The 27,004-nt window shown below is 42.9% G+C and overlaps 1 protein-coding gene and 1 non-coding gene across 3 annotated transcripts; one reads left to right on the top strand and one right to left on the bottom strand.

The window, feature by feature from the left end:
- Positions 1 to 214: 214 nt before the first annotated feature.
- On the top strand, positions 215 to 24,225 carry LOC129862512 (eukaryotic elongation factor 2 kinase-like). Of its 2 annotated transcripts, XM_055934267.1 has the most exons (18): positions 215 to 1,232; positions 1,752 to 2,035; positions 2,633 to 2,707; positions 6,306 to 6,406; positions 10,763 to 10,823; positions 11,002 to 11,039; positions 11,786 to 11,957; positions 18,041 to 18,190; positions 18,441 to 18,573; positions 18,697 to 18,824; positions 19,089 to 19,311; positions 19,649 to 19,719; positions 19,820 to 19,933; positions 21,021 to 21,155; positions 21,230 to 21,418; positions 21,515 to 21,639; positions 21,847 to 22,025; positions 22,148 to 24,225. In XM_055934267.1, exons 2-18 carry the CDS (start codon positions 1,787 to 1,789, stop codon positions 22,261 to 22,263), a joined length of 2,259 nt encoding a protein of 752 aa, XP_055790242.1. In that variant the 5' UTR covers positions 215 to 1,232; positions 1,752 to 1,786; the 3' UTR covers positions 22,264 to 24,225. The 2 variants fall into 2 exon arrangements, with proteins under 2 accessions (XP_055790242.1, XP_055790251.1); XM_055934276.1 differs by lacking the exon at positions 2,633 to 2,707.
- trnag-ucc (transfer RNA glycine (anticodon UCC)) lies at positions 20,112 to 20,187 on the bottom strand. The gene has a single exon. It is a non-coding gene; the product is annotated as a tRNA-Gly (tRNA).
- Positions 24,226 to 27,004: the final 2,779 nt, after the last annotated feature.

A 27,004-nucleotide genomic window follows, 5' to 3' on the forward strand; every position in this document is an offset into this window, starting at 1 on the left:
TTTGGGGGATTGGGAGGGTCTATTAGAAGTTAGTAGGGCTCTTTTATAGTTATAGTTATAGTTAGATATGAGGATTTAAAAACGTTGTAAACTGTGATTGACTATACACTCCAGCACAGTAGGTGGCGGCATGCACCTTTAAAGTTGGTTTGCGGACAGCCATTATGTCATAGAAGAAGAAAAAGAAAAAGGAGAATAAAGCGTTAATAGTACTGTTGTCCATTTCGATACGCCATAGTTAGTATAAACTTCCTCCAGTCTGAATGAATCTAAACATAACTCAAGAAATCTGTCATTAATTTTGACCTTTTTGCCTAGGATATCTTAGTCCCACAATTTTACATCTAACTAAGATGTTTGGTGCAGTATTTCAGAATGAAAACATTTGCTTGAAACGAGTGTTCTCTCGTTGAAAGACAACAAATACTTTACAGAAGAATCCCTACTCTTGACCAATCAGCGACGAAGGGGCGTAGACTTCGGCTCCGAACTTCCTTGCCTCTCGGGAAAAATATCGTGTGCCCGAACTGCTGAAAAACCCCTCACAGATTTCCAAAAACGAACAAAAACTTCACAAAATGTCGTCATGATATGTGCACGAACTCTTCCGAACTGTTTCGGATGGGAAGCATGCGGACGCTGAAGCGTCTCTGGTTGCAACCCAGTCTATATTGGGTTGCTGGTTAGGGTAGGGACGTCCCAATGAGCCGGAGTAGCACTAACCATTTCATCTGTCGCACTGCTAACGTTAGCTGCTTGAGAGTGACTTTCAACAGTTTGCTAGATTTTGGACCTGAACTTTCACTACGTGGTATCGTCTGTATTGTTCATGCAAATGTGACAAACTCAACTAATTTCATTTGAGTTTTTGTGACCACTCACAGTGGCCATACATATACTTATGTACATTATTTTTTGGGCTCGCTGCCTAAAGCGGTGCGGCTGTCGGAGACTACACTATACGTGTACGCCGCCAACCTGGACGGGTGAACCAGGGAACATATAAAACTACAGAGAAGAGCGACTCGCCCGGGACCCTCTGGCCACCTCGGAGAGTCAGAATCCACCACAGTTCAGCAGCGACCCTCTGACTTGGAATGACAGCTAGCTAGCAAGGGAAGTCAACTAATTGAAAACGTTGCAAATACCGCCAGACAGAGGAAGTTGTTGGAGGATTATCAAGGCATGCATATTTTCATCGAGTAGTCTCTGTACACCCTTGATCAGATTAGGTAAATAGCCACAGTACTGTCTGTCTGTCTTTGTCTACACTCATGTACTGTAAATGCACTGCAGCAAATATTTTTTTATAAGCCTGAGGGCTTACTCTTTTTTGTAAAGAGTTGAGACTCTTTACAAAACATTGAAAAGGTGAATTGACAGGTGTGATTGATGGGTGAGCCCTGAGCCTTCCTCACTACTGTTTAGCTGCAGTTTTTGTTCAATGGTAATACGTGTAGTAATAATTATTACTTTATAAAATAGTTGTACAAGTTGGATGTCTCAACAAGTGTTCCTGTATGCAATGTAAGACTAAACCAAATACTGCCATCCACATGTGACAGTTTGTTGCATTTGTGATTGATTGAATAGGCCACAGTTAAACACAGCTAGATTGTCATTTGAGTCAATATTTGTATTTTTTGTTTTTTATTGAACCTTTATTTAACTAGGCATTACAGCCATCTGTCGGTCTATCTCTGTGTGTACATGCATATTCACATCTTTGTGTTTCTGTTGCATTTCCCCAGCCCAGTACTCATCACACACACCCCTACAAGCCACCATGGAGGATGACCTGATGTTTAGTATGGAGGAGGTGGGAAGTGCTCAGCATAACCCAGGGAAACAGAGGACCCCAGGTCAACGTGCTCCATCCCTTAGCGAAGCTAATGATAGCGGTGAGGACGACTACTACATCTGTCCCATCACAGACGACCCTGTCAGCCAGGCCAAAGACATCTGTGGCTATCTGAAGAACCTGGTCCACAGCAATCAGCTGTCCAACTCTCCCCAAAACTCCTTAATGTACAAGGTGAGTAGCAGTAGTGTAGGTGCAATATTATCAGGGTTCAGAAGATTCTTTAAGTACCAGCTGACTGGCAACATGTTGCCATGTACTGTATTGCTCTAATGTCAGTATGCAAAATGCTGAGCTCTTGCTCACACTGCTAGAGCGCAAGAGAATGCCATCTGTGTGTGTTTGTGCATTTGTGTGTGTGCATTGCTGTGGCTGACAGCAGGTCAGCTCCCTCTCGTCTCTACTCTCAGAACAGGAAGTACCCAGAGAGCAGCTCTCACCTCACATGATGATGTCATATGTAAACAACCCTTTCACAGCACGAGTCGCAACCCTTGGCCTTTTGATCCAGTAGGCCAGCCTGTAGAGTGGGGAGTAATTAATAGCCCTCCCTCAGAGTTCGGCAGACTGTTTGAGTTGTAGAATTTATGGGTTGCCATGTTGGAAGCAAGTTCCAAAACACATTCTACTGGCAATAACATGATAATAATTCCCTTTTCATGGAATGTTCAACACCAACATAGTCAACCAATCGCATATCTTTTGCTCTGCTCCTCATATATGGTTAAGTTGCTAATATTAAACAGTTCATTTCTCTACCTCTCCACATAGAATGAAACAGAAACAGAGAAAGAAACTCCACAACAACGGTCGGTCGAGTTTGGGGCGTTATCTGACAATGCACGGGTACGTTACTCACCACGTTGTTTCATTCCCCCCTCCTTTTGCATCAGTGACTGCCTCCTTTTTCCTCACCTTCCCGTCATTAATTCAATCTTTAAATAATTTCTTCCTTCCTTCCATTGTACTTGCATGACCTGTTTTATCTAGACCGTTAGTTGCTTAGTTGTAATTTTATCTTCCCTAACCCGTGCAGGAGTCCTCAGGAATATATCAACAGTTAGGCTAATGCAAATCTAATAAGCACATGACGATAATGGTTGAAACAGGGTATTGTTTCTTATTCTAAATGTTATTTTCAGCTCTACTGCGGTGCAAACTGTTTCAGAAAAGCAACAGGCAGACAGGCTGTTTATACTGTACCATATGAAACGGATGTGAAATGGCTAGCTAGTTAGCGGGTACGCGCTAATAGCGTTTCAATCAGTTACGTCACCTGCTCTGAAACCTAGAAGTAGGGTTTCCCCTTGCTCTGCAAGGGTCGCGGCCTTTGTGGAGCGATGGGTAACGATGCTTCGTGGGCGACCGTTGTTGATGTGTGCAGAAGGTCCCTGGTTCGAGCCCGTGTCGGGGCGAGGGGACGGTCTAAAGTTATACTGTTACACATAGCTTACCACTACTGTGTCTTATGGTGCAGTTTTGTGAGGAAATAGTGTCTGATCACAAGGGTACAACCACAGATGTACTGTATATGATATCATTGAGGGTACAACCACAGCTATGCTGTATATAGTATCATTGGGGACGTGTGAAGGGACACACAAACTGCAGGTGACCAGGGACTGACGTGCAATGCCCGGTGTGTGTTTCTCACCAACCAGACGTGGCTTTCTGCCTGTTAAAAACATGACCTTCGTATATAAATGTAAATAGTTCAGGCTAAATATACACTAGGCTAGATGGATGTCAGTTGCCACCTACTGCTTATTAGGCGCTGCACTGTGGTTGCCCTCAGTTCCAGCTTCTACAACCTAATGTGGCAACGTATATCTGGGGTTGGATTAAAAGCAGAAGACAAATTTCCATCTCTTAGAGTAACGTTATATCTTATCTAAATTACCGAGTGTGTGTGGCATAGTGAGTATGTCACGCCGTAAGTCCACTAAATGCTCTTTCGTTTTTCCATATGCTGTTTTAGCAGATGTCTAGTGCAGATTTGCTGTACTTGACGCACATGTGCTTTGCAAGGCTGCAGAAAGGTTTCAGCATGGAGGTCATTTTCGCTGTCTCTTGGTTCCCTGCCATGTTTGACCAAAGCGCCGATTATTACCGGGACCTCCATGCAAAAACTCTGCGTGTAGACACATTGACAATACGATTGGATTACCTGGTCAGTTGAAGGTGAAATAATTTGCTGGAAAGTGGAAGCTAGGTGCTGGCAATTTCTTAGCTAAGCTATCTAGCAAAGTGATTGCTTTGTAGTTTGATAGCTAGCTAACTAGCTTGACTGTTTATAAATGTATCTTTGTAACTTACCACCACACCGTAAAGCAACACACGAGTTGTAAATATTGAACACGTGATACACAGAACGGACTGCAGCCTAGTGCGACATCCTCAACGCAGGGGTACGGACTGCTCCATTGACAATGAATGACTTGCGTCAAACTCTTTGCGTTCCGAGGGAACTGGTGGACATGACAGGCTGACTACACCGCTCGCGACGCGTGCTCGAGTGTTGCAAAATAAATGTAGAAATCTATATTATTCAATTATTGCACCCACACTGCTCGCGCGCTCCAACGAGCGTCTGCGTTGCCAAGGGCTAAAATAGAAGTCAGTTCTATTTGTGACGCAGATCGCTCTGCAAGTCCTGCCTCTTCCATCTCCTCATTGGTTTATAGAAGCAGGTACCCACGTGCCATCTCCTCATTGTTTATACCCACGTGGGTGACTGAAGATGAACGAGGTCAGTGGCGGTAATGCAACTAATTTATGAAAGTTGCCAATCGCAATATAAAGTCAAGAGAAGAAAAAGCCTGGAGAGATGACTAGAAACAATTCGGTTGACCGTTTTTTGTGTGGATTAATTGGTGGAGTAGAGGACCTTGTGCATTTCAGGTAAAATAACAACTCAATGTTAATATCCCAGGATAAATTAGCTAGCAACAGCAAGCTAGCTAAATAGGACAAATTAGCTAGCAAGTGCAAACTAGCTAGCTAAATTGCCATAAATGTTTAATGCTTTTCGACCTGTCCCCAAATTATTATAATTGGTTCAGAGTTTGTTTTGATATTTTAACCTGCGTGTCGTGATCGCGTTTGGTGTGGGGGGACAAAATACATTTATGCACGATGGCGCACGCGCGCAGACGGTTTGGGTTCCGTGTGAGGCTGGAGGATGCTACTGTATGGGAGGGTCAGGTTACTAACAGGTTTACATTACTAGCAAATGCCGCTAAGATCACTGTTACTCTGTTAACTCAATTCGCCCTTGCACTCCTTCTAAACAATGCTTTTTTTTAAACTTTGGCCACGGGTAAATTTTACATAACAGTCCACTCTGTTCGCAACAAATTCTAGTTTTGGGAACAGAAAACTGTATTGAGATTAAACATTTGATCGTTTAGAAAATGTGCTTAATGTCGGCCAAAATCCATCTTGCTCCATCTTCTCCTGCTGCTGGCCACTGGGCTTCCTCTCATCACCATATTTGGTAGTGAGTGGAAACACCAACCAGTTGCGTCGGTGAAATATCTGGTTCATTGTTCTATCAGTGATGGTGCTCTCCCACGTGGGTCACTGCTATTTGAGATCCTTAGGACGTTCCTATCCTAACCTTAAAGCTGCAATATGTAACTTTCTGTGCTACCTGACCAAATTCGCATAGAAATGTGAGTTGTAGATCTGTCATTCTCATTGAAAGAAAGTCTAAGAAGCGGTAGATATGTTCTATGTGTGCTATTTCTATGCTTCCCATTAGGTTTTGTTTTAGCGTCTTTTACTTTGGGTTTTGTACACCTGCTTCAAACCGCTGGAAATTCAATAATTTGGGTTATGGAAAATATATTTCACAGGGGTTTATATGGTACAATGATTCTCTACACAATGACAGCTTGTTTTGTCACAAACTGAAATTAGGCAAACTATTAGAATTTTAGCAAAAAAGGGAATTGACTAGTCGACTGCTCTTTACCAACTTCATTCTGCAGCCATCGCCTGCATTGCAAGAAGATCTATGGTCAACCAATAATTAGGGTGTTTTTGTTTGACCCATGCGAACGTGACCAAAGTCATGACTGAAACAGGAACCAACTTTTCTGCAATTCATGTATAAATTATAAAGAAAGAACGTATAAACAATGGCAACACTGCCATGTTGATCTGAGCCTTGCTGTCGGAAAACCACATTAGTGTCCGACTCCCTGCAGCACATGCAGTCTGGAGCGGAGGAGAGGAGAAAATGTGCGTCTTAAAAAAAATACTAACGATTTGTTTTTGTTTTTTGGGCTGACCAATAAATCAACCAGAATTCCATGACTGTCACATCCCTAATCTGTGTGTTTCATTTATGTTTCCTCAGTGTCTGTAGCTTCCCTTAGCATAAGCTGTGATACAATGTGATAGTTATCTAAAAGATAAGTCTTGTTTCCCATTGTCCCAGGCGGCGTGGAATAGAGCCTTAGAGAAGGCCAAGGCCATGCCTGATCTCTGGGCTGAGTTTCACCTGGAGGAAGTCAAGACAGAGCCATGCATACGATACAGGTACATATTCATGTGTGTGTGTCAGTTGTTGACAAATACACATCATCCCCACACCCCTGCCCTTTCTGTAGGTACAGTACATTATATAAACATCACTGCATTTCCTATGGCCCTTACAAGTTTTTCTTGGCCTGTGCACAAAGTTCCCTTGTGGCAGATATCTGGGCTGTCTGCCTGCCCACGCCAAAACACTTAGTCTGAAGCCAAAAGGGATGTAAACAAATTTGTGCACAGAATTTGAGAGAAATAAGCTTTTTGTACATTTGGAACATTTCTGGAATTTTTTATTTCAGCTTATGAACATTACTATTTATATTAGGCAGGTCTAAGGAAACATGATATGAAGAAAATGTAGCCTACTTCAGAAGAACAGAATAGAATATTCTGAGTCGTCCTTATGTTAGGCCCTGATCTGGCTGGCTGTGAGCTACACTAGTTCATTTAGCAGACAAGATTTGCTCATCATTCCTGTTACATTATTTTAAAGTTAGAAAAAAAAATTGAACATGGCTCAATAAAATAGAAAAAAATATTTTTCCCAAATGATTTCTGAGGGAGTGTACACTATTCTGTATTGAGCCGTTAACAAGGTGATAATTTGAAACGGGTCCTCCTATATGGTTAATTTAGTTATTTATGCAATTTTAGCAGTGGTTACGTTTGTAATATGCCAGGTAGTCTACACCGTTTGTAAAGCGGATCCATGTGCTTAATTTTAAGAATTGAGCAATAAATATAGTAGCTCCAGAAAGATGGGATCCTCTTTTAAATAGTGTCCACTGGCCAGCCAAAACTCTGCGATTGCGCAGTGACTGGGTTTACAAGGAACACATGTTTCACTAGGCTCTCTGTAGGCTATGGGCTCTCCAACCCTGTTCCAGGGGTCCTAGGCCTATAGGCTATGGGCTCTCCAACCCTGTTCCAGTGGTCCTAGGCCTATAGGCTACACTTAGTTATTTGGCCACATTAGTTGTGATACAAACCTTATCAAGACATATAGGCCTATGGGCAAGACATGATGAATGTTACTATGATTTGAAATAGTTGCAAAAAAAATGCATGTGCTGTTTCTTGCCTTAGAATATTCTCTCACCCATCAGACTATTCTCAATTTAATCTTGTCTTTACATAATCTAAATCATATATGTGTGAAAATAGTTCTGATTTAGAATGGACCATTATTATGCATCTGTCAGAACAGGGTCAGGGGGAAAAAGATATGTCATCCGTATGCACTTGAATAGTGAATAAAGGGACTATTTTCCCGTGGTTCATTTTCATGCCAACCAGGTAGGCTACTCTTGTTGTAAATGTGCTTAATATTAGGGAAGTTGAGAAATAAATATAGTAGGCCTAGCCTATAGAAAGCTGATGGGATCCTCCTCATTTTTAGAAGCTATCAAAACACTTATTTAATTTCATATTTAATTTATTTCACCTTTATTTAACCAGGTAGGCCAGTTGAGAACAAGTTCTCATTTACAACTGCAGCCTGGCCAAGATAAAGCAAAGCAGTGCGACAAAAACAACAACACAGAGTTACACATGGAATAAACAAACGTACAGTCAATAACACAATAGGGAAAAAATGTATACACAGTGTGTACAAATGAGGTAAGATTAGGGAGGTAAGGCAATAAATAGGCCGTAGTGGCATCAGCTTCTTACATCAGCTGATATCTCAGGACTAAATGTCAGTTGGCTTTTCATAGCCGATCATTAATAGTATCTCTACTGCTCCTGCTCTCTAGAGAGTTGAAAACAGCAGGTCTGGGACAGGTAGCACGTCCGGTGAACAGGTCAGGGTTCCATAGCCGCAGGCAGAACAGTTGAAACTGGAGCAGCAGCAAGGCCAGGTGGACTGGGGACAGCAAGGAGTCATCATGCCAGGTAGTCCAGAGAGAGAGAGAGAGAGAGAGAGAGAGAGAGAGAGAGAGGAGAGAGAGAGAGAGAGAGAGAGAGAGAGAGAGAGAGAGAGGACGAGAGAGAGAGAGAGAGAGAGAGAGAGGAGAGAGAGAGAGAGAGAGAGAGAGAGAGAGAGAGAGAGAGAAGAGAGAGAGAGAGAGAGAGAGGAGTGAGAGAGAGAGAGAGAGGGAGAGAGAGAGAGAGAGAGAGAGAGAGAGAGAGAGAGGAGAGAGAGAGAGAGGAGAGAGAGAGAGGAGAGAGAGAGAGAGAGAGAGAGAGAGAGAGAGAGAGCGAGAGAGAGAGAGAGAGGAGAGAGAGAGAGAGGAGAGAGAGAGAGAGAGAGAGAGAGAGAGAGAGAGAGAGAGAGAGAGAGAGAGAGAGAGAGAGAGAGAGAGAGAGAGAGAGAGAGAGAGAGAGAGAGTATATACACACACACACACACACACACTTAAATTAAGACAGGAGAAATACTCCAGATATAACAGACTGACCCTAGCACCCCGAGGCATAAATACTGGAGGCTGAGACAGTTGGGGTTGGGAGACACTGTGGCCCCGTCTGACTATACCCCCGGACAGGGTCAAACAGGCAGGATATAACCTCACCCACTTTGCCGAGGGATATCTTAAACCACCAACTTACCATCTTGAGACAAGGCCGAGTATAGCCCATAAAGATCTCCGCCACGGCACAATCCAAGGGGGGGCGCCAACCCAGGCAGGAAGATCACGTCAGTGACTCAACCCACTCAAGTGACGCACCCCTCCTAGAGACGGCATGGAACAACACCAGTAAGCCAGTGACTCAGCCCCTATAATAGGGTTAGAGGCAGAGAATCCCAGTGGAGAGAATTACAATTTAGCAATTAAACACTGGAGTGATCGATGTGCAGAAGATGAATGTGCAAGTAGAGATACTGGGGTGCAAAGGAGCAAAACATAAATAAATAAATAACAGTATGGGGATGAGGTAGTTGGGATGGGCTATTTACAGATGGGCTATGTACAGATACAGTGATCTGTGAGCTGCTCTGACAGCTGATGCTTAAAGTTAGTGAGGGAGATATGAGTCTCCAGCTTCAGTGATTTTTGCAATTCATTCCAGTCATTGACAGCAGAGAACTGGAAGGAAAGGTGGCCAAAGGAGGAATAGGCTTTGTGGGTGACCAGTGAAATATACCTGCTGGAGCGCGTGCTACGGGTGGGTGCTGCTATTGTGACCAGTGAGCTGAGATAAGGCGGAGCTTTACCTAGCAAATACTAATAGATGACCTGGAGCCAGTGGGTTTGGCGACGAATATGAAGCGAGGGCCAGCCAACGAGAGCATACAGGTCGCAGTGGTGGGTAGTATATGGGGCTTTGGTGACAAAACGGATGGCACTGTGATGGACTGCATCCAATTTGCTGAGTAGAGTGTTGGAGGCTATTTTGTAAATGACATCGCCGAAGTCATTGTGCCAAAGGTGATCCTATTCTGCTCAAACTTCAGGGCTCTCGTGAAGTGTTTGATTTGGTAGAGGGATTAGAGGAACAGTAGGGCACTGAGTACCAGGCCATTAGAAAGTTTGGTAGACTACTAATGACCATCAGCGGCATCAGAGCACAGTTTTGGAGAAGCCTAGTTCCCGTGACTCAGCGGTCATGTGGAATTTGGTTGCGGTCATGACTCGCGGCTGCCGGACAACTCTAGTCGTAATCTCACTCTACCTAAGCCTCTCTGGTCTCTTAGCCAATGGCATGGTGCCATCTTCTTGTCCCATGCCCCCAATAGCAGTGGCTGACTCCTGACTGGAATAAAAACCCTGGTACACAGAGTTCTAGGCAGAGACAGACTGTGTAAATATTTTGCCTCTGGGTCTGCTATGAGTCTTATCAGTGTGTATGGCTGACCCAGTCTCAGACAAGCCAAGCATTCATAATCTGTACATACAGTGTGTTTGAAATTCTCCCCCTAGGATCAGATCCAGTGTAGAGAAGGAACCCTACAAACTGTTAATGGTCCCAATTGTGAGAATTGATTGTGACATGTAACGTCAAGTTCACATGGGTGATAAATGCATTCCCACATGGTCTTTGGGTCTGGGCTCTGACATTGAACATCACCAAACCAAGGGAATATCTCACAACCCTTTTTAATCCTGGGGGACGTGACATCATAGATTAGACTATTTTCAGGTTATGGATGACTATATTTGGACTATTTGAGGATAAGCAGACCGGGTCCTGGTTAGAACAAATCCAAGTACTCTAATGTTTGTCAGTTTCTGTTTTCAGTGCCCTTGTTCTAACCCCGACTCCTTCAGTATATGGAGCATTGTGGCCAAAGTTACATTTTCTACTGTCTAGTCATCACCATATAGCTCAAACAAGTCCAGAATTCTGGCCCATATAGAATGGAATAATAATGTTTGATCAATTTTGGTGAATGTTATTTGCTTGATCTCTCCACAGGTACACGGCTATCACGGCGGAGTGGTCTCAAGACACAGTGCACATCAAGATGTCTGGCCAGGTATGCCTCAGCTCCTAAATCAGCAGTAATCTATGTTATTATTCATCAGAACATTGTTGGACTTGTGGATATGTATGTGGAATGTAGTAACACTGTTTACATGAATGTGAAAATTTTCCTAAGCTTGGTGAGTTGAGTTTCTCAGCAATTATTGATTTGTCTTTTTGGTTTCTCACAGCCTTTTGGACGCGGTGCCATGAGGGAATGCTTCAGAACGTAAGTGTCACACACTTTATCTTTAATAATGTTCTCCATACGGCCTCTTATTGGCCTTTTGTTCCTGCTAGTTTCAGAGCCGTGTGATCTTTCCTCTTCATGCAGTGTAAACAAAATGATAAGACGGTACGAGCTGCTCAGGTCCCCAATCCACATTCCACAAATATCTCTCTCAGACCCATTTAGTCCAGTTTAGAGCCCTAGATAGATCCCTAGACAGAAACAAACATTCCATGACTACAACATTCTAATTCACATTCTCAATTCTCGCAAACTTTTCATGACAACATGGCACCCAGTGGAGTTCTCTATCTCAAAGTTTGCTGAACTCTGTATATAGGAAATTACTCTGGTGTAGCCTGATGTTCACAACTGGGATATTATTAATATTGTGACCTTATTATGATGCGATCTCTTTCTGTGGGAACAGTGTAGGGGAGGCAATGAGGCATCCATCCTGTCTATATCAGACCACTGGCAGTCCAATAAATAAACCCTCACCCACTAACAAGCTCACACACAGGTTCTCACCATAGAAAACATGTTTATGGTTTATCAGCAAAAATACACAATTCCCAAGAGATACGCCACTCAACCCCTTAGGAGTATTTCACCTTAGTTTGTCATTCTGATACTCAACTAACATTCTTCTGGATTTACACATTTAAATGTTCCTGTCATTTTAGTACAGTGCCATTCTTCTAATCTTTGTCATTTTTCCATATTTCCTTTCCATCTTTCTGCAGGAAGAAGCTGTCTAACTTCTCCCACAGTAGTAACTGGAAGAGTGCGTGTAACTATGTGACGAAGCGCTACATGGAGCCTGTGGACAGGGATGTGTACTTTGAGGATGTCAGGCTGCAGATGGAGGCCAAACTCTGGGGAGAAGAGTACAACCGCCACAGGCCACCCAAACAGGTATGTATGGAACATTTAATTAACCAATGAGTCATCCAGTTGATTGGTCAATTGATTGATTGAGTAGATCAGCCTTTCTTAAAGTATGGGTGGGTCGCGAACCTGTTAATGGTGGGTTGCAACGTGTTAGAGTAAAAGTATGATTTCATTAATTACTGGAATTTATTTGGCCAAGTGTAAATGTACTCTATTCATTGCGCTCTCTGCTTAGCAGCCGTGTCAGTTTGGCAGCTGCGTGAGTGGGAGAGAGATGCCTGTGTGCAGTTTACCTGATCTTTTTTCTGCAGTTTTCTTGAAGATCACTCTGCGACCCATACGACACAGCGCTGTCGTTCAGCAGCAGATGATGCGCTGTCAGCCAATGACTTGTCATTCTCACTCGCCTTCACTCACCGCTGTCATCAAATGGAGTCACGTTTGCCACAAGTTCTGACAGCTCAATTGTCATGAAACGCAAATACAGCGATGAGTTTCTCTCTCTTGGTTTAATAAAAACTTTGAGAAATAACGAGGGGCACCCACAATGTGTTTGGTGCGGGGAAGTGCTTAGTAATGAGTCTCTCAAAACGAACAAATTAAAACAACACATTCTGACCAAACATCCACAGCATGATGGTAAACCCAGGGAGTTTTTTCTGAACAGGGCAGAATGCTTCAGGAAACAGGAAACCGCTGAACGACAGTGAGTAAGTCAAGTAGCAAGGCATTGTTATTTTATAGCAGGTGATGATAAGCAGAAATAAGGGAATACTATCTCTCAAAGTAGTAGATGTGAGTTTCTCTTTCAAACAATTCCGTTGTACACAGCTATTAACGTTAGTTAGATTGCTAATATTAGCCAAAGCAAGCAAGCTAGCTAGCTACTGATAGTGCAACACTAAGTTACAGTACATATGAAGATAAAATTATCATGCCTACTGTACGTCTTACTGTAGAAAGGATTGTTGAAAACAAGTCTAGGTTGGAACTGTTGCTGTTAAAATTCAAGTAATAATTTTTTATTTTGAACTGGAATAAACTGATTGAAGCAAGATGCTTTTTGTGGCAAACCCACACATAGTTCTGGGTTGTTTATCTACAGCAGGAAGCGGTCTCCTGACTGACTGAGGAAGCAGTAGATATTCTGATCCAGTTTGGCACCACATACCTATGTGAGTCAGGGTTCTCAACTCTGGCATACTTAAAAAACAAGTACAGAAACTGACTCCGTGCTGAGCATGACCTCAGTTTTATATTCTCAAGCATTTATATTCTGGGCTCAGGTTTAAAAACTGAGTTCCAACCTAGATTTTTTTTTCACCAATAGTTTCTATAGTAAGATGTACAGTAGGCCTGATCATGTTTCTTCTGTACTGTTACTTAGGGTTGCTCTATCAAAAACTGAGCCTGTGTGTGTGTTTTCTGGTCTACTTCTGTGATGTGATCAATCAGCTTATTCCAGTTTAGAATGAAAATGTTTTCTTATTATAACAGCAACAGTTCCAACCTAGGCAGATGAGTACAATGCATTCATAAAGTATTGAGACCCCTTCCCTTTTCCCACATTTTGTTACGTTAGAATTTTTATTTTTTATTTAAACTTTATTTAATGAGGCAAGTCGTTTTAAGAAGACATTTTTTTCTTTACAATGACTGCCTCCACCGGCCAAACCCGGACAACGCTGGGCCAATTGCATCCTGTTTCCATTGATCATCCTTAGGATGTTTCTACAACTTTATTGGAGTCCACCTGTGGTAAATTCAATTGATTGATCTAGAGGCAAAAGAAAAGCACATCTATTTAGGTGAGGTGCTGGCTAATGGAGTAGAACACTTGACAAATTAAAGGAGAGCTGCACACTCTAGGAGCTCAGATTAAATAATTTTATGTAATAACCTAATATCCAACGTTTCGACAGACAAACTCCCAAGAGTGTGTGGCTCTCCTTTAAATTCAATTGATAAAAAAATAGAATTAGAATTAAAAAAGTATTGTCAGATATTATTCATCCTAATCAGACAGGTTTTTTTCATGGACAATACATTGGAGATAATATAAGACAAGTACTGGAAACAATAGAATAATATGAAATATCGGGGACACCAGGCCTGGTTTTCATAGCTGATTTTGAAAAGGCTTTTGATAAAGTACGACTGGAGTTTATATATAAATGCCTAGAATATTTCAATTTTGGGGAATCTCTTATAAAATGGGTTCAAGTTATGTATAGTAACCCTAGGTGTAAAATAGTAAACAATGGCTACATCTCAGAAAGTTTTATACTATCTAGAGGAGTAAAACAAGGTTGTCCACTATCGGCATATCTATTTATTATTGCCATCGAAATGTTAGCTGTTAAGAATAGATCAAACAAGGGATTAGAAATCCGTGGCTTAAAAACTAAGGTGTCATTGTACGCTGATGATTCATGTTTTCTTTTAAAACCACAACTAGAGTCTCTCCAGGGCCTCTTAGAGGATCTAGATACGTTTGCTATCCTCTCTGGATTAAAACCAAATAATGATGTGAACTATATTACGTATTGGATCACTAAAAATGCCAATTTTACATTACCATGTAGTTTACCAATTAAATGGTCTGACGGAGATGTGGACATACTCGCTATACAAATCACAAAAGAAAGAAATGATCTCACTCCAATAAATTTTATAGAAAGTTAGCAAAAATAGATAAGATCTTGCTACCATGGAAAGGAAAATACCTGTATTTGTGGAAAAATCACCCTGATTAACTCTTTAGTCATATCACAGTTTACCTATTTGCTTATGGTTTTGCATACACCTAGTGACCTGCTTTTTAAATTATATGAACAAAAAATATTCAATTTTGTTTGGACAGGCAAGCCAGATAAAATCAAAAGGACCTATTTATATAACGAATATGAATTCGGAGGGCATAAATTATTAAATATTAAAGCATTAGACCTCTCACTAAAGGCATCAGTCATACAAAAGTTATACTTAAATCCAAACTGGTTCTCTAGTAAATTGGTACGAATGTCTCATCCTATGTTCAAGAAGGGCCTTTTTCCCTTTATTCAGATTACACCTGCTCACTTTCGGTTGTTTGAAAAGGAAATAATCTCCAATAATCTCCAAAATATATCTCCAATATATTTTTTAAACAAACCTTAGAAAGTTGGTTGCAATTTCAGTTTAATCCACCTGAAAAGACAGAACAAATAATACAACAAATATTGTGGCCTGCTGGAGGTCATTTTGCACAAAGGCACAAAGGCGGAGGTAGCGGTCCTACTGCTGGGTTGTTGCCCTCCTACGGCCTCCTCCACGTCTCCTGATGTACTGGCCTGTCTCCTGGTAGCGCCTCCATGCTCTGGACATTACGCTGACAGACACAGCAAACCTTCTTGCCACAGCTCGCATTGATGTGCCATCCTGGATGAGCTGCACTACCTGAGCCACTTGTGTGGGTTGTAGACTCCGTCTCATGCTACCACTAGAGTGAAAGCACCGCCAGCATTCAAAAGTGACCGAAACATCAGCCAGGAAGCATAGGAACTGAGAAGTGGTCTGTGGTCACCACCTGCAGAACCACTCCTTTATTGGGGGTGTCTTGCCTATTACCTATCATTTCCACCTTTTGTCTATTCCATTTGCACAACAGCATGTGAAATGTATTGTCAATCAGTGTTGCTTCCTAAGTGGACAGTTTGATTTCACAGAAGTGTGATTGACTTGGAGTTACATTGTGTTGTTTAAGTGTTCCCTTTATTTTTTGAGCAGTGTATATGGGGGATACAATCTTCCCAGCTCTGCAGATTCTGCTGTGAGGAGGCAGAGTCATTAGATCATTTATTTTGGTATTGTCCATATGTAGCTAATTTTTGGTCACAGGTCCAGGAATGGCTGAAGAATTGGAACATTTGCCTAGAACTAACGCTACAGATAGCAATACTGGGTGATTTGAAAAGCCATAGTCAATCAATCAATAATATAATAATTATTTTAGCAAAAATGTTTATTTTTAATTTACAATCTGTAGAAGCTATGAGAATAGAAAGGTTCAATTATTTTGTGAAGCGTCACAGCACAGTTGAAAAATATATGGCAAATAGAAATCCGAAATGGATGATGTTGAGAGATAGATGGGAGGGGTTGAATGAAGCTGAAGGGTGGGACTAATAACAAGATAAACAATGTAAAACATACAGGATCTGTAAAATGTATATAGGTTCGGAACTTTTGTGAAATAGCACAGTTACAAATAGAAATCAAACTGGATGGACATCAGAAATAGAGGAAGGACTAAGAACAAACAAGAGAGAACTATTGTAAAATAGACTGTAAAATGTGTATAATATGTATAAATTGAAGGTAAAAGCCGAAGTGTTTATTAGTTTACTCCAATTGGGGGATCGGTGGTAGGGTTTGCGGGGAATAATAATAAAGGTATATTCTTTTAAAAAGTATGTATGTATGTATATAGGTATGTGTATGAATATATGTGTATATGTATGCATGCGTGTATGGATATACTGTATATATTTACTCCAAAAATATATGGGGGATTGGAAATGATGCAGACAATTACATTGATGGAAGCAACATTCTTTCCGCAATATTAAGCTGATCTACCCCTTAAAATTATATTTCTTTAAATTAAATTGATTGGACATGATTTGGAAAGGCACACACCTGTCTATATAAGGTCCTACAGTACACAGTGCATGTCAGAGCAAAATCCAAGCCATGGGGTCAAAGGAATTGTCTGTAGATCTCGAGACATGATTGTGTTGAGGCACAGATCTGGAGAAGGGTAGCAAAACATTTTTGCAGCATTGAAGGTCCCCAAGAACACATTGGCCTCCATCATTCTTAAATGGAAGAAGCTTGGAACCACCAAGACTCTTCCTAGAGCTGGCCACCGGGCCAAACTGACCAAACGGGAGAGAAGGGCTTTGGTCAGGGAGGTGACCAAGAACCCGATAATCACTCTGACAGAGCTTCAGAGTTTCTCTGTGGAGATGGGAGAACCTTCCAGAAGGACAACTATCTCTGCAGCACTCCATCAATCAGGCCTTTATGGTAGAGGGGCCAGATGGAAGGCACTCCTCGGTAAAAGGCACATGACATCCCGCTTGGAGTTTGCCTAAAGGCACCTAAAGGATTCTCAGACCATGAGAAACAAGATTCTCTGGATGATTTTCAGTGGTAGGGTCTGGGAGACTTGTCAGGATCGAGGCAAAGATGAACAAAGCAAAGTGCAGAGAGATCCTTGAGGAAAACCTACTCCAGTGCGCTCAGGACCTCAGACTGGGGGAGAAGGTTCACCTTCCAACAAGACAACAACCCTAAGCACACAGCCAAGACAACGCAGGAGTGGCTTCGGGACAAGTCTCTGAATGTCCTTGTGTGGCCCAGCCAGAGCCCTGACTTGAACCTGATCGAATATCTCTGGAGAGACCTGAAAATTGCTGTGCAGCGACGCTCCACATCCAACCTGACAGAGCTTGAGAAGATCTGCAAAGAAGAATGGGAGAAACTCCCCAAGTACAGGTGTGCCAAGCTTGTAGCGTCATACCCAAGAAGACTCAAGGCTGTAATTGCTGTCAAAGGTGCTTCAGCAAAGTACTGAGTAAAGGGTCTGAATGTTTGTTAATTTTTGACATTTGCAAACATTTCTAAAAACCTATTAGTGTTTTGTCATTATGGGGTATTGTGTGTAGATTGATGAGGGGGAAAAAACAATTTAATCCATTTTAGAATAAGGCTGTAACGTAACAATGTGGAACAAGTCAAGGTGTCTGAATACTTTCCGAATGCACTATAAGAGTGTTTTTAATGAGGTAAAATAAACATGAATAGCTATTTATATTATTATATTTCATTGTTATTTGTCTATATTGCATTTGTTTGAGGCATAAGGGAAATGAAAAGTACCGATATTTACGTATAGTTGCAGGTGTCAAAAGAGGGGGTCCCAGGAAAACACAGAATTTCTCATTTGGGTCCCAGGCTGAAAAAGTTTAAGAACCCCTGGATTAGATGATTGATTGTGGATTTTCCACGATTTTCTAACAATTAAACTAACCATTCCCACTGTCACACTCTCCCAATCCCAGGTGGACATCATGCAGATGTGTGTGATTGAGATGATGCAGCGTCCAGGTAAACCTCTGTACCACCTGGAGCACTACATCGAGGGGAAGTACACCAAATACAACTCCAACTCCGGCTTCGTCAAGGATGACAACATCAGGCTCACTCCACAGGTACTTCTTTGTCAAGGACGAAAACATCAGGCTGTTACTGCTGTAAATGTGTAGGCCAACTTCATGGATTACTCCTGAGCTGCAGAACCCAACAATGCATCTTCATCTTTGTTATGAATTGAAGATGCTAGGTTTTAAATTTAATCATTTTTCTTTGTTCTGTGTGTGAAATTCCAACCTATCAAAATGCCTGTAAACCACCATATTCTCGTTGTCTGCTGGTAACTAGTGATTTTCTGTCTGCCTGCAGGCATTTAGTCACTTCTCGTTTGAGCGTTCGGCCCACCAGCTGATCGTGGTGGACATCCAGGGGGTGGGGGACCTCTACACGGATCCCCAGATCCACACAGAGAAGGGCAAAGACTTCGGAAACGGAAACCTGGGTACGGCTTTCTCTCACACAGTCATACTGTTAGCAACACAAAGGTAGACTGACATTTTCAGTTGTGACCCACCTAGCGAAAGACTTTCAAATAGATTGCAACATACTTGTGTGTGTATTACAGGTGTGCGGGGCATGGCGCTGTTCTTCCACTCCCACCTGTGTAATAAGATCTGTAAGAGTATGGGCCTCACACCCTTTGACCTCTCCACTGCAGAGACAAGCCAGCTGGACTGCACCAACAGACTGCTGGTGAGACCATAGAAATATATTGAAGTAGAATCAAAGTGTGTGAGACCGATGACACATAGCATCACATATCATCCTATTTGTAGCCACAGGCATCGTATTACCACAGAAATTATATTAGCACATCACAGACAGGATACGACCTCGGAAATTATTTCAACACAGGCCCGAGACGTCATGCTACTGTATGCAACTTTTATGCAGCTATTTAGAAGTGTCTTTTAGTCGTCATATTTAACAATGTTTTCAACCCTCCCCTCCAATCAGAGGTCGGCCCAGACGGTACTGAGGGGTAGTGAGGAACAGTGTGGTTCAGCTCGTGTTCGTACCATCTCAGTGGGCCGTGCGCCCCCACTTCTCTCCCATCTGTCAGAGACCTCGACTGGGGACGACACTATAAGTGACTCCATCCCCTGCTCGCCCCTCTCCTTCCCTGGCTCCCCCCTAGGACAGCACTTCTCTATGGGCTCCATGGGCAAGTCTACTCTGGGTAGGAACAGGGCTTAGAGGTTATAGTTCACCCAACTAACACTTATCTAATTTTAACACTTATCTAATTTTATGTTAATCTAGAAGGTTATCTGTAGGCCTGTAATGTCAGTGACCCAACATCTGGGTTTGTTTTATTAGCTGCAGCCCAGCATTAGCATGACGTTCCAAATAGCATGCCTAAATCCCCATTAAAAACGAACTAAACGGTGTTGTTATTTGATACCCTAGACTAGAGGTTGAATGAACAAGGGCTCTGTTTGAGATATAGTTGAACTACTTCAACTCTTTAAAAGAAAATCTGCCATTCTTCTACTCTAACATCTGGTTTCCCTCAGGTTGGTCTTTCGTAAATGAGAGGGATGAACGGGAGAAACACAACAACCGCAGCCACAGCCCAGAACACAAGGTCAGTGAAGGCTTTGTGGGAATGGCTCTTAACATCCTGATCACAAGAATGACATTAGTTTTGGTTGACATAAACTGAGGCCTGTGCTTGTTTTCTGTAGGACTCAGAGAATGGAGGAGACAGTGGGTGTCCAAGTGAGAGGAGGAGTGAAGGGGACCCCAACAACCATGCAGACGGGGGACATTACTCTTCTCTACACCAACACTCAGTCTTGGTGAGCTTGTCAGTCATAAATACTTTATGACAACAGTCAACTACTTCCTCTTTAGTCTTGTATTGTTTATAGCTGACACCAAAGTTATTGTTTGTTTGCTCACCATTTACATTTTAGTAATTGAGCAGATGCTCTTATCCAGAGCGACTTACAGTAGTGAGTGCATACATTTTCATACTGGTCCTCCATGGGAATCAAACCCATAACCCTGGCATTGGAAGTGCCATGCTCTACCAACTGAGCCACACTGGACCACCATGACATGGATTCTCTGACGCCCCAATATCGAAAGCTGTTAACCTATTACTCTCTGTATAGCCATGTGAGTGTGAACCTGGCCTTCTCTTTAGCTCCGTTTATGTCACCGTGTAGGCCCGCCCCACCTCTACAGCATTCTGAGTCGGACGGGTAAACAAAATAAGTGACCATCATCAAAGCCACCTTCGCTATAATCAAATAACCCCTTGCTCATCTTTGTCGCCCCCTATCCTTTGCTCATTAATGTAGTGTTCCTGCTGTCTAATCTATGGCTCCATTCCATGGGATAACCGACAGCTAACTGGGTTTTTGCTGCTGTGTCTGTCTCCTTGCTAGAGAAAGGTTCCTAGCAGATCCTCCCTTAACCCAAACCTAAATTCTCTTGCTGTAAACGTCTCCAACAGCCAACAGCCCTGGCCTCTGCATGAAGTGGTCTAACCCAGGCCTTTGCAGGGTGGAGCACTGACGTTGCACTGTGTCAGCTGATGATTTGACACATGCTTGTTTTCTAAAGATGTATGCTTAGTAGGGGCAAAAGTTCTATTGCACCCAAGAAAAGGAATGCAAACTCAGTAGCCGCCCTGTGTTTTGGTCTTATTCTATGTGTGTCCTTGTTTGGCCTCTCCATGTCAACATGTTCACCTGCTCCCTGATCAAATCACCTAACCAATCAATAGGTCTGTAACTGCCTGTTCCGTCTCACTGCATACCTGGGGTCTGATTAGCATTAGTGTTAAATCAGATATGTACACGTTGAGGCTTGAGTACTATGAACATGCATACATATACAGTGCTTCATTGACCTTTTCTATGCTCTCTGTCTGTCTAGCTGACAGATGAGAAATGGAGTGTCTACCACTCTTCTCGTTCTCACGTCCACCGGCCATCCTGTGTTGCTGTGGAGATGGAGAGACTCGACTCTATGATCCTGGAGAAGAAGACCGGGAAGTCCATCTTGGGGAAAGTGAGTGGCTGGAACACACACGTGTGTACACACACTAAAAACACACAATAAATCTCCTTTTGCCTCTTCCCCAGGTCCACCTGGCGATGGTGAATTACCACGAGGTTGGTCGGTTCTGTGAAAAGGAGGAGCAGTGGGACCAGGACTCAGCCATGTACCACCTGGAGACGGCAGCCATGTGTGGGGAACTAGAGGCTATCATTGCCCTGGGACAGTGTTACCTACAGCTGCCACACCATATACTGTCAGAGATTGAGCTAGAGGTATCTCTTTCTCTCTATCTCTCTAATACACAATGTGTCTTTTGACCCCTTCTCTATGTTGTAATTCCATGCTGTATGTTGTTTCCTTGTGATCAGGACAACTCAGGGAGCCGTATGAAGGCTTTTAAGTTCCTGCTGCAGGCTGCTGAGGCAGGAGACAGACCCTGTATGATCCTGGTGGCCAGGGCCTTCGACACCGGCATCAACCTCTCACCAGACAGGTCAGAGACTGGGGGGACATATCAGATATCAACTAATGATGGGACCATCTATGATGAGAAGCTATCAACCCAGAACAATACAGATTACACAAATAAAACTAATAGAGAGCAGTCCCCAAGACACAGACTATATCAGGACTGTTAAATGGATGTTAAATGAAAAGCGCTTCTTCATAGAAAACCTATAAAAACCTCTGTGGTTCTCAGGTTCCAGGACTGGAAGGAGGCAGTGAGCTGGTACGACTGTGCCCTGAACATGACGGACTATGACGAGGCAGGCGAGTTTGACGGCATGCAGGATGAGCCTCCCTACCTGCTGCTGGCCAGAGAGGCTGAGATGTACCAAGAGGGGGGCCCTGGCCTGGACCGAGACCCACAGAGAGCAGGTAAGTAAGCAGAGAGAAACACAGCTGAACTTAAACTAGAACTAAACCCTAACTTGAGCCCTCAGTGTGATAACCTCTGTTGTACTTACAGTGACTAACCACAGACTCTCTCTCTGGCCCAGGTGATCTGTTCACACAGGCAGCAGACGCAGCCATGGAAGCAATGAAAGGCCGACTGGCCAACCAGTACTATATGAAAGCAGAGGAGGCCTGGGGCATGATGGAGGAAGAGGAGTAGGAGACAGAGGGGACGTCACTCTGCAAGGCCAAAGGAATCGGCTAATGTAGTGATGGATACTTGTCCCTAATGTTTTAAAGTTTACAGACACTTTTACTGTGATTTCCAAAATGCAGTGTGAGTGTATGATCTGTGTGTGACCAATTATGCAGCTGTCCTCTGGCCTAGCTATGTTTCTTGGTGATAACTGAAGGAATTGTCTTTATTTTACACTCTTTCTGTTTGGAGCTGGTCTTTGTCTTTTCATCCATTTTCCCCTTTTCTATTCCTGTCCCCATTGCCCTTTTGCATATAGTGTATTCAGACCTCTTGACTTTTTCCACATTTTGTTACGTTACAGCCTTATTCTAAAATGCATTATTTTATTTGTTTCTTCTCATCTATCTACACACACAACCCCATAATAACAAAGCATAAACAGGTTTTTAGAATTCTTTTGCAAATTTATATTTAAAAAATAAATAAACGGAATTATCACATTAACCTAAGTAGTGAGGACTTTGTTGAAGCACCTTTGGCAGTGATTACAGCCTTGAGTCTTCTTGGGTATGACGCTACAAGCTTGGCACGTCTGTATTTGGTGAGTTTCTCCCATTCTTCTCTGCAGATCCTCTCAAGCTCTGTCAGGTTGGATGGGGAGCATCGCGGCACAGATATTTTCAGGTCTCCAGAGATGTTTGATCGAGTTCAAGTCCGGGCTCTGGCTTGGCAACTCAAGGACAATCAGAGACTTGCGCTGAAGCAGCTCCTGCGTGGTCTTGGCTGTGTGCTTAGGGTCGTTGCCCTGTTGGAAGGTGAACCTTGGCTCCTGTCTGAGGTCCTGAGCACTCTGGAGCAGGTTTTCATCAAGGATCTCTCTGTACTTTTCTCCGTTTATTTTTTCTCTGCTGACTGGTCTCCCAGTCCCTTCCGCTGAAAAATATCCCCACAGCATGATGCTGCCACCACCATGCTTCACCGTAGGGATGGTGCCAGGTTTCCTCCAGACGTGACGCTTGGCATTCAGGCCAAAGAGTTCAATCTTGGTTTCATCAGAACCAGAGAATCTTGTTTCTCATGGTCTGAGAGTCTTGAGGTGCCTTTTGGCAAACTCCAAGCTGGCTGTCATGTGCCTTTTACTGAGGAGTGGCTTCTGTCTGCCCACTCTACCATAAAGGCCTGATTGGTGGAGTGCTGTAGAGATGGGAGAACCTTCCAGAATAACAACCATCTCCACAGAGGAATGCTAGAACTCTGTCAGAGTGACCATCAGGTTCTTGGTCATCTACCTGACCAAGGTACCCTTCCCCAGATCTGTGCCTCGACACAATCCTGTCCCGGAGCTCTAAGGACAATTCCTTCGACCTCATGGCTTGCTCTGACATGTACTGTTAACTGTGGGACCTTATGTAGACAGGTATGTGCCTTTCCAAATCATGTCCAATCAATTGAATTTACCACAGGTGGACTCCAATCAAGTTGTAGAAACATCAAGGATGATCAATGTAAACAGGATGCAACAGAGCGCAATTCCGAGTCTCATAGCAAAGGATCTGAATACTTATGTAAATAAGGTATTTTTAAAATATATTTACAAACAATTCTGAAAACCTTTTTTCACTTTGTCATTATGGGGTATTGTGTGGAGATGGATGAGGAAAAACAATCAATTTTAGAATAAGGTAACAAAATGTGTTAAAAGTCAAGGGGTCTGAATACTTTCTGAATGCACTGTATGAATGTGGTTGCAATTTAGAAGCAAATTACTAAACTGAAAAGAAGCTATTTGAAGTTTGATTTGTAAAATGAACATTTCATGAACAAATAGTTTTTGTTGGTTTTGCCTAACACTCCTGTATGTTAGTAATATATTTATCGAGTGCACTTGTTGCATTGTTTGCATGCTTGTGTATAAATTAATGCATGGAACTAGCTATATGTGAATGTCTCTTTGAAATAAATGAACGTCTATTGCATTGTAAATTTGAGTATATAGTACCAGTCAAAAGTTTGGACACACCTCCCCATTCAAGTTTTTATTTTATTTTTTTACTATTTTCTACATTGTAGAATAATAGTGAAGACATCAAAACTATGAAATAACACATATGGAATCATGTAGTAACCAAAAAAAAGTATAAATATATTTTAGATTCTTCAAAGTAGCCACCTTTTGCCTTGATGACAGCTTTGCACACACTTGGCATTCTCTCAACCAGCTTCATGAGGAATGATTTTCCAACAGTCTTGAAGGAGTTCCCACATATGCTGAGCACTTGTTGGTTGCTTTTCCTTCACTCTGCAGTCCAACTCATCCCAAACCATCTCAATTGGGTTGCGTTCTGGGGATTGTGGAGGTCGGGTGATTGCGGAGGCCAGGTCATCTGATGCAGCACTCCATCACTCTCCTTGGTCAAATAGCCCTTACACAGCCTGGAGGTGTGTTTTGGGTCATTGTCCTGTTGAAAAACAAATGACAGTCCCACGAAGTGCAAACCAGATGGGATGGCGTATCGCTGTGGTAGCCATGCTGGTTAAGTGTGCCTTGAATACTAAATAAATCACTGACAGTGTCACCAGCAAAGCGCCATCACACCTCCATGCTTCACGGTGGGAATCACATATGCAGATATCATCCGTTCACCTACTCGGCGTCTCACAAAGACACGGCTTTGGGACCCAAAAATTATATTTTGGACTCATCAGACCAAAGGACAGATTTCCACTTGTCAATTGTCTATTGCTTGTTTCTTGGCCCAAGCAAGTCTCTTCTTATTTGTGTCCTTTAGTGGTGGGTTCTTTGCAGCAATTCGACCATGACGGCCTGATTCACGCAGTCTCCTCTAAACAGTTGATCAAATCAAATTATATTGGTCACATACACATGGTTAGCAGATGTTATTGCGAGTGTAGCGAAATGCTAAAGTTTGTTGAGATTTGTCTGTTTCTTGAACTCTGTGAAGCATTTATTTGGGCTGCAATCTGAGGGGCAGTTAACTCTAATGAACTTATCCTCTGCAGGAGAGGTAACTCTGTCTTCCTTTCCTGTGGCGGTCCTCATGAGAGCCAGTTTCCTCATAGCGCTTGATGGTTTTTGCAACTGCACTTGAAGAAACTTTCAAAGTTCTTGACATTTTCTGGATTGACTGACCTTCATGTCTTTTAAAGTAATGGTGGACTGTCATTTCTCTTAGCTTATTTGAGTTGTTCTTGCCAGAATATGGACTTGGTATTCTACCAAATAGGGCTATCTTCTGTATACCACCCCTACCTTATCACAACACAACTGATTGTCTCAAACGCATAATTAATAGGTGTGCCTTTTAACAAGGCACACCTATTAATTGAAATGTATTCCAGGTGACTACCTCATGAAGCTGGTTGAGAGAATGCCAGAGTGTGTAAAGCTGTCAAAGGAGTTGGCCCGTAAAGCTGTCATAAAGCAGAGTGTGTAAAGCTGTCATCAAGGCAAATTGCCAGTTGGCCTGGACCCCTTTAACTGCCGATACGGAGCCCCACCGATCATCACGACTGGACTACCGACGTAATTTGCCCGAGGGGGTTTTTCAACAGGCTCCTCCGTCACGACGTCCCCTGAATGCCCGCCTGCTAGCCGTGGCTCGCTAGCTGTCTAGAGCATATCGGACTGTTAGCTTAAGATGCCCATCAGCCAATTTCTTTGGCCACTATACCTATTTTGCCAATTGGCCTGGACCCCTTTTACTACACGGAGCCCTGCTGATCCATCACGACTGGTCTGCCGACATAACTGCACAAGGGGGCTACAACAGATTTCTTCCGTTGCGACGTCCCTCTAAGGCCCCTCTGCTAGCTTGCTTGCCCCGGCCCGCTAGCTGTCTGAATCGCCGTGTCTCCAGCCCGACTATCTACTAACTGGACCCCTATGATCACTCGGCTACGCATGCCTCTCCCTAATGTCAATATGCCTTGTCCATTGCTGTTTTGGTTAGTGATTATTGTCTTATTTCACTGTAGAGCCTCTAGCCCTGCTCATTATGCCTTAGCTAACCCTTCAGTTCCACCTCCCACACATGCGGTGACCTCACCTGGTTTAAATGATGTTTCTAGAGACAATATCTCTCTCATCGTCACTCAATGCTTAGGTTTACCTCCACTGTATTCACATCCTACCATACCTTTGTCTGTACATTATGCCTTGAATCTATTCTACCGTTCCCAGAAACCTGCTCCTTTTACTCTCTGTTCCGAACGTACTAGACGACCAGTTCTTATAGCCTTTAGCCGTACCCTTATCCTACTCCTCCTCTGTTCTTCTGGTGATGTAGAGGTTAATCCAGGTCCTGCAGTGCCTAGCTCCACTCCCATTCCCCAGGCGCTCTCATTTGTTGACTTCTGTAACCGTAAAAGCCTTGGTTTCATGCATGTTAACATTAGAAGCCTCCTCCCTAAGTTTGTCCAGGTCTGTGCTCAAACAATTTGAGCTTCTACTTTTAAAAATCCACCTTTCCAGAAACATGTCTCTCACCATTGCCGCTTGCTATAGACCACCTTCTGCCCCCAGCTGTGCCCTGGAAACTATATGTGAATTGATTGCCCCCCATCTATCTTCAGAGCTTGTGCTGTTAGGTGACCTAAACTGGGACATGCTTAACACCCCGCCCATCCTACAATCTAAGCTTGATGCCCTCAATCTCACACAAATGATCAATGAACCTACCAGGTACAACCCCAAATCCGTAAACACGGGCACCCTCATAGATATCATCCAAACCAACCTGCT

The sequence above is a fragment of the Salvelinus fontinalis genome, chromosome 1 (assembly GCF_029448725.1).
Source record: "Salvelinus fontinalis isolate EN_2023a chromosome 1, ASM2944872v1, whole genome shotgun sequence".
NCBI classification, from domain to species: domain Eukaryota; kingdom Metazoa; phylum Chordata; class Actinopteri; order Salmoniformes; family Salmonidae; genus Salvelinus; species Salvelinus fontinalis.